The sequence below is a fragment of the Buceros rhinoceros genome, unplaced genomic scaffold (genome assembly GCF_000710305.1).
Source record: "Buceros rhinoceros silvestris isolate BGI_N320 unplaced genomic scaffold, ASM71030v1 scaffold3347, whole genome shotgun sequence".
Lineage (NCBI taxonomy): Eukaryota > Metazoa > Chordata > Aves > Bucerotiformes > Bucerotidae > Buceros > Buceros rhinoceros.
The window spans coordinates 26,637-38,747 of NW_010422664.1; the positions used below are offsets into that span (position 1 = coordinate 26,637).

Here is a 12,111-nt window from a genome sequence, read left to right on the forward strand (position 1 = left end):
TGTAGCCCAGTGCTGCTCTTCACCCATGCTTCTGTGAGGTGCTCCAGGCTCCAGTCTTAATGGTTGTCTTTCTGTTCTGGGGCTGCACTGTTAGGCCCAGACAGGAAGGGAGCAGCGTAGTTTTAACAAGAATCCAAGTTAGTTTTGTGTGTCTTATGGAGTGGAAGAGCAGCTCATCTACCATGACAACTGAAGTGTGGTCCTTTTCTTTCCGTTGTTACACTGGAGAGTGTTTTCAGGGCTTTTTCCCCGATGAATCTTGCATGGAGTGACGTGTCACCTGTGTGAAATGGGAATAACTGGGTCCTTCTGTTTAACCTGTAGCTTTTGCAGCTTTGGCTTTTACTCCTGATTAATTTTCCTGTCTGGGGCTGTTAACTGATGAGGGTACAAGAAGAGTAATTGTGTTTGTGAAATCAGCTCCTACAGTCTGTTTTCTAGTCTCGCAGACATACGTAAGACCAGACACTTGCAAAGGGTTTCTGTTAAACAGTGTTGGATATGTATGATAATGGCTTTTCCTGACTTTAAAAGGACAGTTTTTTGGACATTTTGTTAAGATAAACTCTGTGAAGAGACTTGTGTGCTAGCGTGACAGTGTTCAGAACAGACTCTAGCCTGAGCACCGACTGTATCTTTGCAACAGTGGCTAATGATTGTGAGTACAGGGACTAAGTACACTAAGCTGCTTTTATTCCTGGTGGGAACAAACAGGAGCATTCTGGGTTCCTGATTGCTTGTCATCATTGCAGAGCGAAAGAATGCTACTAATAAAAAAAACCAACCAACCAAAAAAACCCCAATGCTTTAAAAAACTCGCCCTATGTGAGGCACAGCTGGTTTTTGAGACAATCTCAGTAAATGCATGGTTTGGGGTTTGTTTCTGTGTAAAATAGTGCCACAAATTAATACAGTGTGGTTTATCTGGTTTTAGGCTGGTACAGAGGTGTTTCCATTAAGAAGCCCAATGTAAAGGTAAGTGAGGATACGTATTTTTTTTTTCATCTAGCATATTATAGATATTTTGCTGTTACAACCCAGTAAACTTTTCATTTTCCTTACCCTTAGGATTTTACTATCTTTTTCCTTGTGAGAGGATTTGATTTATTTTCTAAATTAGGAGAATGATGCTCATTAATCATCCAGAGGATCAGAAACCTTCCTAACATGTAATGTGTAACATTTCCAACGTTTCTAAATCTCATCCCATTGCATCCTGTCCACCCTACTCCCCTAAGAATCACACCGTAGATGGGTGATCTTGCACTGCTTAACTCAGGAATTTCAAAGAACACATTTAATAGTTTGCATTATTAATCTAAGGCAACTTAGAAAAAAGTATGATAAAAAGGATATTGTATGTTTGTTCTTTTTTTACTTTTTGCCTGTTCTGATAGGAATTTTTGGCAAGTGCATGTACATTTTTGTAAGTGTATGTATCCAAACGTGTAAATATTGCTGCTGTGTAAGCACCACTTCATTGTCTTCTGGTTTAAATACAACTTGTATTTAAAAAAAAAAGAGTACCAGATTCCTCATGTTTGCCTGTATTATGGAATATCCTATTATGTGTATTATCTCTTCTTGATTATCATACTTTTTTTAATGGAGGAGTCTACGTTCATTGTGTGCTTGTCAGTACATCTTCTGCTTGCGTGTATGTTCAGTTTTGATAGGAGAGCCCTTCAAACCTTCCTTGGATTCTTAGGTAACCAGCACAGGATCACAGCATTAACTGAAAGTGATCCAAGCAAGAAAGTGAAGTAGCATTTTTTTCGTTTTCCAGATTTTTGTGTGGCTGAAAGTGTGTGCATTTACTTTTTTTCCTGATGAGACCATTTCTGGTAGATTAATCATTTTTACTTCTGTGAAGTCAGTCTTGCCTATGAAAAAGAAGGAATTTTTCTTAGTATTTTAAATCATCTTTACTTAGTATCCCTTTCAACCCCTTGTGAAGATTGTTCTTGACTACTTAAGTTTTTGTCAGAGGCTGTCAGCTGGCTTTTAACCTGAAGATTGCCGGTGCTGGTGCTGATTCCTCACTGAAGTGCAGGCTTACTGTTCTTGGGCACTGATGGAGTTTGGTCTGAAGATTCAGGGCCGTGTGACAGAGAGAAAGGAATGCTGCAAAAAGCCTGGTTTAAATTCCCCCTTTTCCACATGTCTCATCACACAAGAATACAATGGCACAGGCCAGTGGGTAGAATCCAGCTGTCATGGGAGCAGCATCAGGCAGATAACGGGAGCTACCGCAAGCGGGTTTAAGCAGTTTTTTGCTGGAAAGAGGGGAAAACAGAGAGCTCCAGGGTATGAAAGTAAACCAATACTTCTGTGCTTAGTGAAAGACTGCTGTGGGGGCTAGGCACGAATTTGGTGGTAGGCTTTTTGTGGTTTTCTTTTTTAAACGTATGTGCTTGTCATCCAATGTAATGTAGTGTTGTGATCCAGCAGCCTGCTCTGGAAGCGTACTGCTGCTGTGCTCAGGCTGCATGATAGCCACTTCACTTCTCTCCAGTAAACGGTCCCCGTAGCTCGATCTGTTACTCGTTCCTTTCTGCTAACTGCAGGCTGTTCTCTGAACTCCTCCTACTTGGGACACCTTTCTCCTGCTTGCTCATCACCTGTTAGAGGACTGTTGGGCTCCCACTCTTTGCAGGAGGAAGACAGTCGGCTAAACGTTTGTTTTCTTTCAGATCAATACTGTCCTTTCCAAGGCAGCTGTGTAGGTTAGAGTGACATCTCTGCGTTTTGTCCTGGTTGACTTACCTGTGATTTTTATACCAGAGCATGTTTCCCATACTACATTTCTGAGTACTTCAGGAGCTTTTGGAAATGAAAAGTACTATTTTTGTTGAATAGGCTCGCAAAACTACCTTACTAAGGAATTTCAAGATGGAGGGTGGATTCAGTGTGCTGTCCTGTGCGCAGGATTAACATGATCCATTGTGACTAATGTGAATGTTGACTTCTGACTGTGGCAGCTTCTTTGACACAGTGCTGGAGGTTGGAGGGTTTTTCAGTATATTGGCAATTATTTATCGTGGCTTAGGATATAAATGCTGAAAGTGGCAAATGTGTTTTGCTAACTTACAGACTTTTGTCTCTTGCAGGGGATTTTTCCTGCAAACTACATTCACTTGAAAAAGGCAATCGTCAGTAACAGAGGGTGAGTATTTTTCTTCTTTTGAAGAAGCTGCAGTGCTCCTAATCTAGAAGAGACTCCCAAGAAATAGTTATTCAAACGTATGGAGTGGTTTTAGTTCATTGTATCTTTTGTTATGTATTGGGGTTTGAAAATTAAAGGTAATTCTGCAGAGTTTTGGGGGGTTTTTTTTGTTTTTTAATATAGCAAGAATCAGTTGTGTTGCTTGCACTTGTCCGCTTTTGTTCATAAAATTGTAACTTTACAGGTATCATCCGAAGCACATGCATTTAGAAGAACTCTATTTGTGTTTTTCATTTCTGCTTGTTTCCTCACTGGCAAAATTATGCATGTTCCTGTTTGTTAGGGAGGCACCAGCATGTAGACAGCCCATCTTGTTTATCCATACATTTTCAGTGAGACATAGCTGACGAGGTAGCTGTGCAACTTTGCAACTTTTCAAAAGGATCCAGCCTTCCACACCTCAAGCCAAAGAATGACTGGAGTACACTCTGATGAAAATAAGTTACCTTCACTGTCTTTATTTGTAGCTCATGTGTTCTTAGAGGTAGGTTTAGTTTAGTTCGTGAGAATAGCAATGCTGATGGCAACACAATGTCAGACTTTGCTGTGTGTAGGCTCTATAACCTGCAGAGTTTCCTGTGAGCTTGAGACTCTTGAAATCAATATCTTCTCTCCACTGCTGCTCTTACCTGCATATTCTAGATTAAGGCCACTGCAGGGAGATTTGTAAGTGCAGTGTTTCAGACAGTGACCTAAGGCAACAAATTAAATGTGGAAGATAAAATATGTTAAGTGGCACTTAGTGAAGTACCTTTAGAAAAATATGTGACTTCTGAATTGTATGTTTATCCTCAAAGGACTGAGTAAAAATTGTAAGGCCAGCTCTGGGGTGTAATAAAATTACATATATTGCATAGAGTAACTAGTCCGAACTGCCTGCTCTTCTTAGGGAAAAGACCAGTTTTCTGTAAGCTGTAGTTAATTATTACATAACGTTAGTTCAAAATTGTGAAGGACAACCAGTGCAGGATGTTTAGAGACTTACTAGGAATGTTGATGTACTTCTAAAAAGTGTCAAAGACTGGTGTACCAGTTGATAACAACAGAATGTAGTTCAGTTCTGAACCGGAGATCATGGTTATTCCAGGTTTTTGGTAAAATGAATTCTGCCACTGGGTTTAGGAATGTATTCAATATAAACACTTGTGAAGCATCGAGCATGCTATATAAAATTTGAGTCACAGATCCAGTGTAATGTCATTAATAGGTGGGTGTCGTGGAGGAAGTGCAAGGTTACAGGAGTGCAAAATGTTTTATTTTTCGCTAATGTCAAATGTTTGTAAACCCATTTCTAAAAATAATCTTTAGAAGAATATCTTTCTTTGGTTTGGATTTTTCCTCCCATATTAGCTAAAGTGTATTGTGTGATTCCTTTAATCTTTTAGATTACTGTGTTTTCTTAAAGGGACGTTGAACTATTTTGAATCCCTTTGCTGTAATGACATTTCACAGAGATCCAAAAAGAATGGAATTTTCAGTTAGAAGTAGTCATGGCATAATTTTTAACGTTGTGAGTGTCAAGCAAGCTTTTGATGATACATACTAAATGCAGAATTTTATTTTTAACCATCAAAATGATTTTTGAATGTGAACTAAAGAATAGGTGTTGGGAGTTTCATCATACTCTTAGTGTCATGCTTCACAAGCATACTCTGTGGAGATTTGCGAAAGGGTGAACTGGGATTTCCTACCCTTACTGTGGGCAAACCTGAAATAATGAACCTGGAAAATGACCGGCCCAAAACCAAAGGAAAACATTGCAGGAGTAGCACAGTCTCTGCTGTCTGTCAGCGTTTCAGTTTCTCACAACAAAATGTTGCAATGATAAGGTCACTGACATAGTAATAGAAAACAACTGTGATTGGTCTCGGTCTCCTGGTACGTACGTATAGGAGTTGAGCTTTGCAGTCGCAGCTTTAGTGGGTTGAATACCAAATTTAAGTATTGATATATGTAAGTATTCAAGGATTAAGTAAATTAAGTATTGATATACATATAGGTATGCCAGGTTTTTAAGATAGTGATGTTTCTAATATATGTATATTTTGGATCTTTATGTAAGGTTTACTTACAGCACTGATGTGAATACGAGTTTTGGTGGCCTGGAAATGAAGAATTGAAGCTTTTGTTTGATAAGTTTTCTGCTCCAAGAATACGTAGAGTCATACAGTGACTCAACTTCACCATCCTCTCCCCAGTTGCTTCTTACTTTTGGCTTCAGCTAATGTGGCACAATTATTTCTAGTAAGACTTTTCAAAAATGAAATGTTGCCATTAAAGTGTGTGGCTTTTTTTAATTAACTGTGTTCTCTTTTTAAAAAAACAGAACAAACAAAACCTCATTTAACTCTGTACAAAGGACAGGAGAAGTAGCCTAAACTGGTTATGGAACACGGAGTTGTTAGCTTCCCTTCGGGAGAATTTCAGAATGACTGCACGCACAGTTGTGCTGCTGAAGAGGAGGGGGTCAGTGTCCTTTGTGGCTGTTGGGTCTGCTGCAGAGGCTGTCTCTCCCTTGACGCTACTTGTCCCAAACCACCTTTCAGACTGTTTTTCAGTGCCACTACTTTAGGACCTATGGAAAAGTGTTACAACGTGGTGTGTTTCAGAAGTATGTTGGTTTGGTTTGGGCTTTTTTTTTTTTTTTTTTTTTTTTTTTTTTTTTTTTTTTTTTTTTTTTTTTTTTTTAATTTTCTCTCTTTTTTAAAAAAAATTTCTGAAAGAGCAGGAGCTTGCAGTAGACCTTATTTTTACACACTCTGACACTTGTTTCAGTAATAGGATTCAACATAAAGGGCAAGTCAAGGAGCTAACGGCTCAGATAATGCAATGGTTTTACAATACTTACATTGGTTATCACATTCCTGCATGTGTGTTGAAAAAGAGAGCTGTGCATGGCTGCCATGGACCTGTTGGAGCAGTCCAGAGGAGGCCATAAAAGTGATGGGAGGGCTGGAACCCCTCTGCTGTGAGGACAGGCTGAGAGAGTTGGGGGTGTTGAGGCTGGAAAAGAGAAAGCTCTGAGGGGAGCTTAGTGCGGCCTTTCAGTACTTAAAGGGGCTTGTAAGAAAGATGGGGACAGACTTTTTAGCAGAGCCTGTTGCAACAGGCCAAGGGTGATGGTTTTAAACCAGAAGGGGGGAGATTTACACTTAGATGTAAGGAAGAAATTTTTTACAGTGAGGGCGGTGAAACCCCGGCCCAGGTTGCCCAGAGAGGTGGTAGAAGCCCCATCCCTGGAAACATTCCAAGTCAGGTTGGAGGGGGCTCTGAGCAACCTGATGTGGTTGAAGCTGTCCCTGCTCACTGCAGGGGGTTTGGACTAGATGAGCTTTGAAGATCCTTTCCAACCCAAACCAGTCTGTGATTCTTCTTTAATGGGTGTGGAGGCTCTTGACCACAAAGGGACAAGCCCTGTTGTTTTGATTGCAGGATGGCTCACTCAGGTTTCATAGGCAATACTGAGAAAGTTTCCTGTATAGGAAGGGTTAGTAGATGGTAGATCTTTTGGGTGGTTAATGATACTGGCTACAAGATTAATTGGAGGGAAAAAGGGTTGAACTGGCTTAGAGAGAAGGGACATGAGCTGTGAGGGACCCCACTTCACAGGCAAGTCAATTTGACATGCTATAATCATGAGAAGTGTTTTCACTGACCTCGATTAGAATCAAACAAAGTATTTTCAACAGTTAACTAGCAAATCCTTCATGTAAGCTGATTCTTGTGCAGTGTAATGGGGCAACAGTTGATACGACTCTGGAGTTGCTTCAGTGTTTCAACATAAAAAATGTTTCTCTGTTTTCCTTTATGTTGAAAAAGTTCAAGCAAATTGAAGTTCCAGCATTTTACAAATTACTATGCTGACGTTTCTTTCTTTTTCTACCTTTTCCAGGGTACCTTTCCTAACATTTTCCCCTCTTCTTGTATAGGCAATATGAAACAGTTGTTCCACTTGAAGATTCTGTTGTAACTGAAGTCACAGCCACGCTGCAGGAATGGGCCGTGCTCTGGAAACAGCTGTATGTGGTAAGAACAGTACCCTTCTCATTGTTCTTTATTGCTCGGATACCTCAGGAGATAATGTTGCCTGCGTTTCACCCCGTTCCAAAAAAGTCATAATCACTAGAAGAATGGTTAGATTCATTTATCTAGTGGAGAGTTCACTAACTGCAGAATCCCTGATCATGTGAGATTCACATGGGCTGTGTTGGAATTGTCAGCAGTTTTGAAAGTCTGCCTTCAGATCTGAGAGCTTCATGGTTTAAAACCCCCCAGTTTTAGAGTATATGTGTTTAGTAACACAAAATGGAAGATTTCTGTAAGTCCCATCAAAGACCTCAAAGAACTATTCAGCACATTCCATGAATATTTGTTTTAGCATCTAGAGTTTGAAAGAGCAAGAACTCAGAGATCTTTCTGTATGATTGTTCCTTCATCTGTTAAAAATAAACACTCAGGACAAGTGTATTGAGATTTTTACTCATCTGTTTCATATAATTTTCAGTTGCTGCCAAATATTGTCACCTACTTCCTCTTTCGTCTTTATCCTTCTCTTTTTTAAAGGCAAAATCCCATGGAGCAGCAATAAAAACTCGCACATTTGGAAATACTTTTTTCCTGTTTTTCTCCTTTTAACTTTTTAGCTTATTAATTACAAGCCATTAATATAGGGTTAGGATCAAGAACTGCAGGTGGTATGAGCATGACTTTCCTTTCTCTCCTTACTTTGGAGAAATACCTCTGCTCAGAGCTGGAGCAGCTGTGTTTCCTTATTTCAACCTGAAGTGACAGGAGTTAGATGCCTAGGAAATAGAACCAGAAAAGATCCAATTAAATTGATCTAGTGTATCTCTAGCATAGCCAGCCTTGCTCCGTACTCCCTTCAACAAGCAATCAAGTTTATTATGAAATTAGTTTTGCTTTTGTTGCTCCCACTTATTCTATGTGGATCATAGGCCTCTGAAGACATTTTCTTAGAAAGTGGCATCCAGTCTAATCAGGGGAGTGACACATGGTGTGTACATTGTTTTTACACCATTCTTACACCTAGTTCTCCTTCTTTTTCCATTTCAAATTGTTCTCTCTCTGGTGTATGTGGATAAAATGATCTTTTCTGTATTCTTCCTGTAAGATTTTCTCTTTCCCCAGTGTCATATGAAGATGATAATGGTAATACTGACAATGGTATTGGATTGGAGAAAGGGGAATAATAATACCTACAAATGAGTTACACTTCTTTTCTTCTAATCTATTTCTTTTTTATTGTTAAAACTAGTTCCTCAAGGGGCGGGAGAGAGAAAGATCTATCTATATTTTACTTAGTGATTTTCTTTCTGGGACTGCTTTCTGTTCTACCTCATTATACTTATAACATTGCACACAACATTGTTGTATCTTGAAATAACAGGGGAAAGAATTTACTGTTTTCATAAAACTTTGGAAGGAGGCATCTGTTCCATGACAAGAAGAAATTGGTAGAGCTTCAGAGTAGAAAATAAATTGTTTTGTGGTGGTTTTTTTTCCCAGAAATTAGAAAAAAAGTTAAAATCTCTGATACAGAAATAAATGCAGAATTTTTTAGGTTGGAAGGAACCTCTTGAGATCACCTACTTCAACTGCCTTCTCAAGTAGGCTCAGCTAGTCCAGGACTCTGTCCAGTCAGGTTTTGAGTTTCTTGTGAATGGATACTCCGCAACTTCCCTGAGCAAAGCTGTCAGCATCTGACCACCTTCCATGTGTTCTTACGTTCAGGACCATTGATGTGGTACCATAGCCTTTCCAACGTGAATCTACATCATCCTTATGTGGGTATCAGAAACCTGTCCCATTTCTAAGTTGTAGATTTGAAGCCTGAGGAGGTGTACAGAGGTGCACAAACGGATGTGGCTGAGCTGGGATTAGGATTTTATAACTGGTATTCAGGCTAGAAGTTATGCTGTGAGACCATATCTTAAAGAGACTAAATGGAAATACTTGCTTGTTGTTGGATCAGCACCAGCAGAATTTTTTATTATTCCCAAACTGTAATAAGAATCATGTAAGAAATAATGTTATTTATCATGCTACTGTGCCTCATCAACTTTGTAGAAAAGTTTCTTACTGTACTGAAAGTTCAGATGCTAATTGTTACTGCAGATGCTTTCAGTAGAACAGTTCCTGTAGAAGGTAACAGTAGACACTTTGTGGTTTAGTAGTATTGTGCTGTAAGACAACCGCCAGACAAAACGTGCAGTGTCTCCAGTATCTCTGAATAGGCTGAAATGTTCCTCTCGTGCTTTTTGACAAACTTGATTATGGTTTGCAAGACCAAATGTGTTTCAGTGAAAAATTCTGAGAAATTGCTTTAGTAATATTGATGAGATGATACATTGTAGGGTTTGTATTTGCATTTCAGTTAAACAATAGGGGCTGGAAGGGGGGAAGGCCTGGAGAGATGAAAACACTGCCTAAAGAGGGGTGCTGTGTTGTTCCAAGATAACATACATAGCTCAACTGACAAAAAATTGGAGGGAGGAGGAGAACAGTGAGAAATGGAAGGGCAAAGTGAGGCACAACTTTGAGAGAGATGGTTGGAGAACATGAGTTCTTGGAGAACCTTGGCGACCTTCCTCGGTCCCTTCTGACCACAGAGCCCATGCTGCTGCTAGGAAGAAACTGTGCATGGGGAAGCTTGAATGGGTTTGAGTTATGAGAATTTTAGTATGTCTGCAAAATAAATATTGGAGAGATCAGCCTGAGTTCACTGTACTACACAGGGCTGTGATGTTCTTGTTATTTTTGCTATCAAGGTGAAAGCAAAGTGATGTCTCAGTATGCAAGAAGCTGAAACTGTGGAGAAAAAGGCATTTGTGTGCGATGAGTTCATAAAAGAAAGGACTGTGCCTGAAAGGGATTTGAAATAGGAAGATGAATAGTGTGTTCTTTGGTTTACTGTAATATCACGTTATGCTCTGTGTAGTTGGATTCTGATGTTATAACCCTTTAAACACAATCAAAACAGTAGGGTTTTTGAAATGCAGGAGGTTTCTCTCAAACTGAAAAGGGATACAAATAATACTCGTACAGAAGCTATCAGATTTTGTTACTTATATTGGGTGAGTCTTGTAGCAGTAATGATAACCTAGTTAAAAATCCCATGCCTACCTAAAAACACTTTTTTTTGTTACTCAGTAATCAGTAATAGAACTTTAATATTTTTAAAGAAGTAGAGATGATCTGACTTTTATGGTTCTGGGGACAGACTTTTTAGCAGGGCCTGTTGCAACAGGCCAAGGGGTGATGGTTTTAAACCAGAAGGGGGAAGATTTAGACTAGATCTAGGAAGAATTTTTTTATAATGAGAGCGGTGAAACCCTGGCCCAGGTTGCCCAGAGAGGTGGTAGAAGCCCCATCCCTGGAAACATTCCAAGTCAGGTTAGAGGGGGCTCTGAGCAACCTGATGTGGTTGAAGCTGTCCCTGCTCACTGCAGGGGGTTTGGACTAGATGAGCTTTGAAGATCCTTTCCAACCCAAACCAGTCTGTGATGCTGTGAAGAGAGCACATTTTTTCCCCCATTAGAATGTGTAGTCTGTGTGCAGCTGGATGCAGTGTCATGACACTGAAGAATAAAAAAGCAGTTCTGTGCTTTCTCATCTACCTATATCCAGACTTCTAAGATGAGCACAGAAACAGTAAGATTTAGTAACTACTTTCTGTGAAGAAAAAAAGTCACAGTTCTATTTAACCCACTTGGTTTGGATATTCCTACTTTCACTGCTGGTACAAAGTCTTTGGGAGGGAGTTCACAGGGATTGAGTGTTCAAAATCTGGGCTATACAAACACTGTATACTGGGTTGCTCATCATGTGGGAACAGTTTCTGATAAGTATTGCTGGCCAGATGTGTATGTGTCAGAGTATGTATACACATACACATGTGTGTACGTTGTCACTAAGTGTATGGACCATGTATCTTGGGTTACTGTTTTCCTGGCTCAAACACTCTGTACTGTTCTTTAGATTAATTTGCACAAGATACTTATTTCATTTTATGGGAAGCCTAAGAAATTTAAAAGAAGGTTCTGCTTGCCTGTTCTGAGAATTAGAGAGGCTTATAAACAAAGGATGCCAGTGATTCCCTTCCCCAGTACTGTACTTAATATGGAGCAGAGTTGGAAATAGAAGTAAGATTATGATTGGTATCACTGTGGGAAGCTGGGCTCGTTCTTGTGATAGCTCCAAAGGGACGACAAAGAGAGCAGAAAAGCAAGAACAAGGCTTGGGGAGACTTCTGAAGGCACGAAGGAGGATAAAAGATGCAATATTGCATTTCTTATGGTGAAATGTATGTGTGTGGCCCTCAGGTAGTTTTCCAGACCAGTGTATGATGTCCATTGAGACAGCAAAATAATACCAGTAAGGTAGATAACTTCTCTCTTACCCTGTATTTGTTGATAAGAATTGTTATTTTTATACTACTTCTAAATAAAGGATCTGCAAGTTCTCTGTGAGTTTTTGTTAATTAGGTCAAACAAGACTCCTGTGAGTTGTTAAGTCAGCTAAAGAGATCTCTGAAACTCACAGTTGGAGCATAGTAGCTATTTTAAAAGTAAAAAAAAATTCCTCAGAGTTTAAGATGAGATGTGAGGACTATTTCTGTTGAAATAGCAGATGACTGCAGAGACACAAAACATAATTGCCTAATTTAGAATTTGGTCAAATCAATAAAGGTAATTTTCTAATTTTATGCAGAAGAGAGCAGGGGAAAAGTGTGGAGTGACTTCTGGTTTAGTTTTAGGAGTCAGATCTAACGGTGATGGGAACAGATGGAATTTTTGCCAGCTGAGTTTGAAACAAATTTCCCATTGATTCCCTTTAAATTTTCTAAGGATCCTGTCAAGGGAAAG

General features: G+C 39.5%; 1 protein-coding gene across 1 annotated transcript in view; it reads left to right on the forward strand.

The window, feature by feature from the left end:
* DOCK3 (dedicator of cytokinesis 3) overlaps positions 1-12,111 on the forward strand; it is a gene marked incomplete at its 5' end in the record, with an annotated part of 177,954 nt that overhangs the window by 8,812 nt on the left and 157,031 nt on the right. Inside the window, 3 exons of the mRNA XM_010140114.1 lie at positions 935-975; positions 3,111-3,166; positions 7,156-7,252. Of these exons, the coding sequence (XP_010138416.1) occupies positions 935-975; positions 3,111-3,166; positions 7,156-7,252 (194 nt within the window). The remainder of the gene's footprint in view (positions 1-934; positions 976-3,110; positions 3,167-7,155; positions 7,253-12,111) is intronic.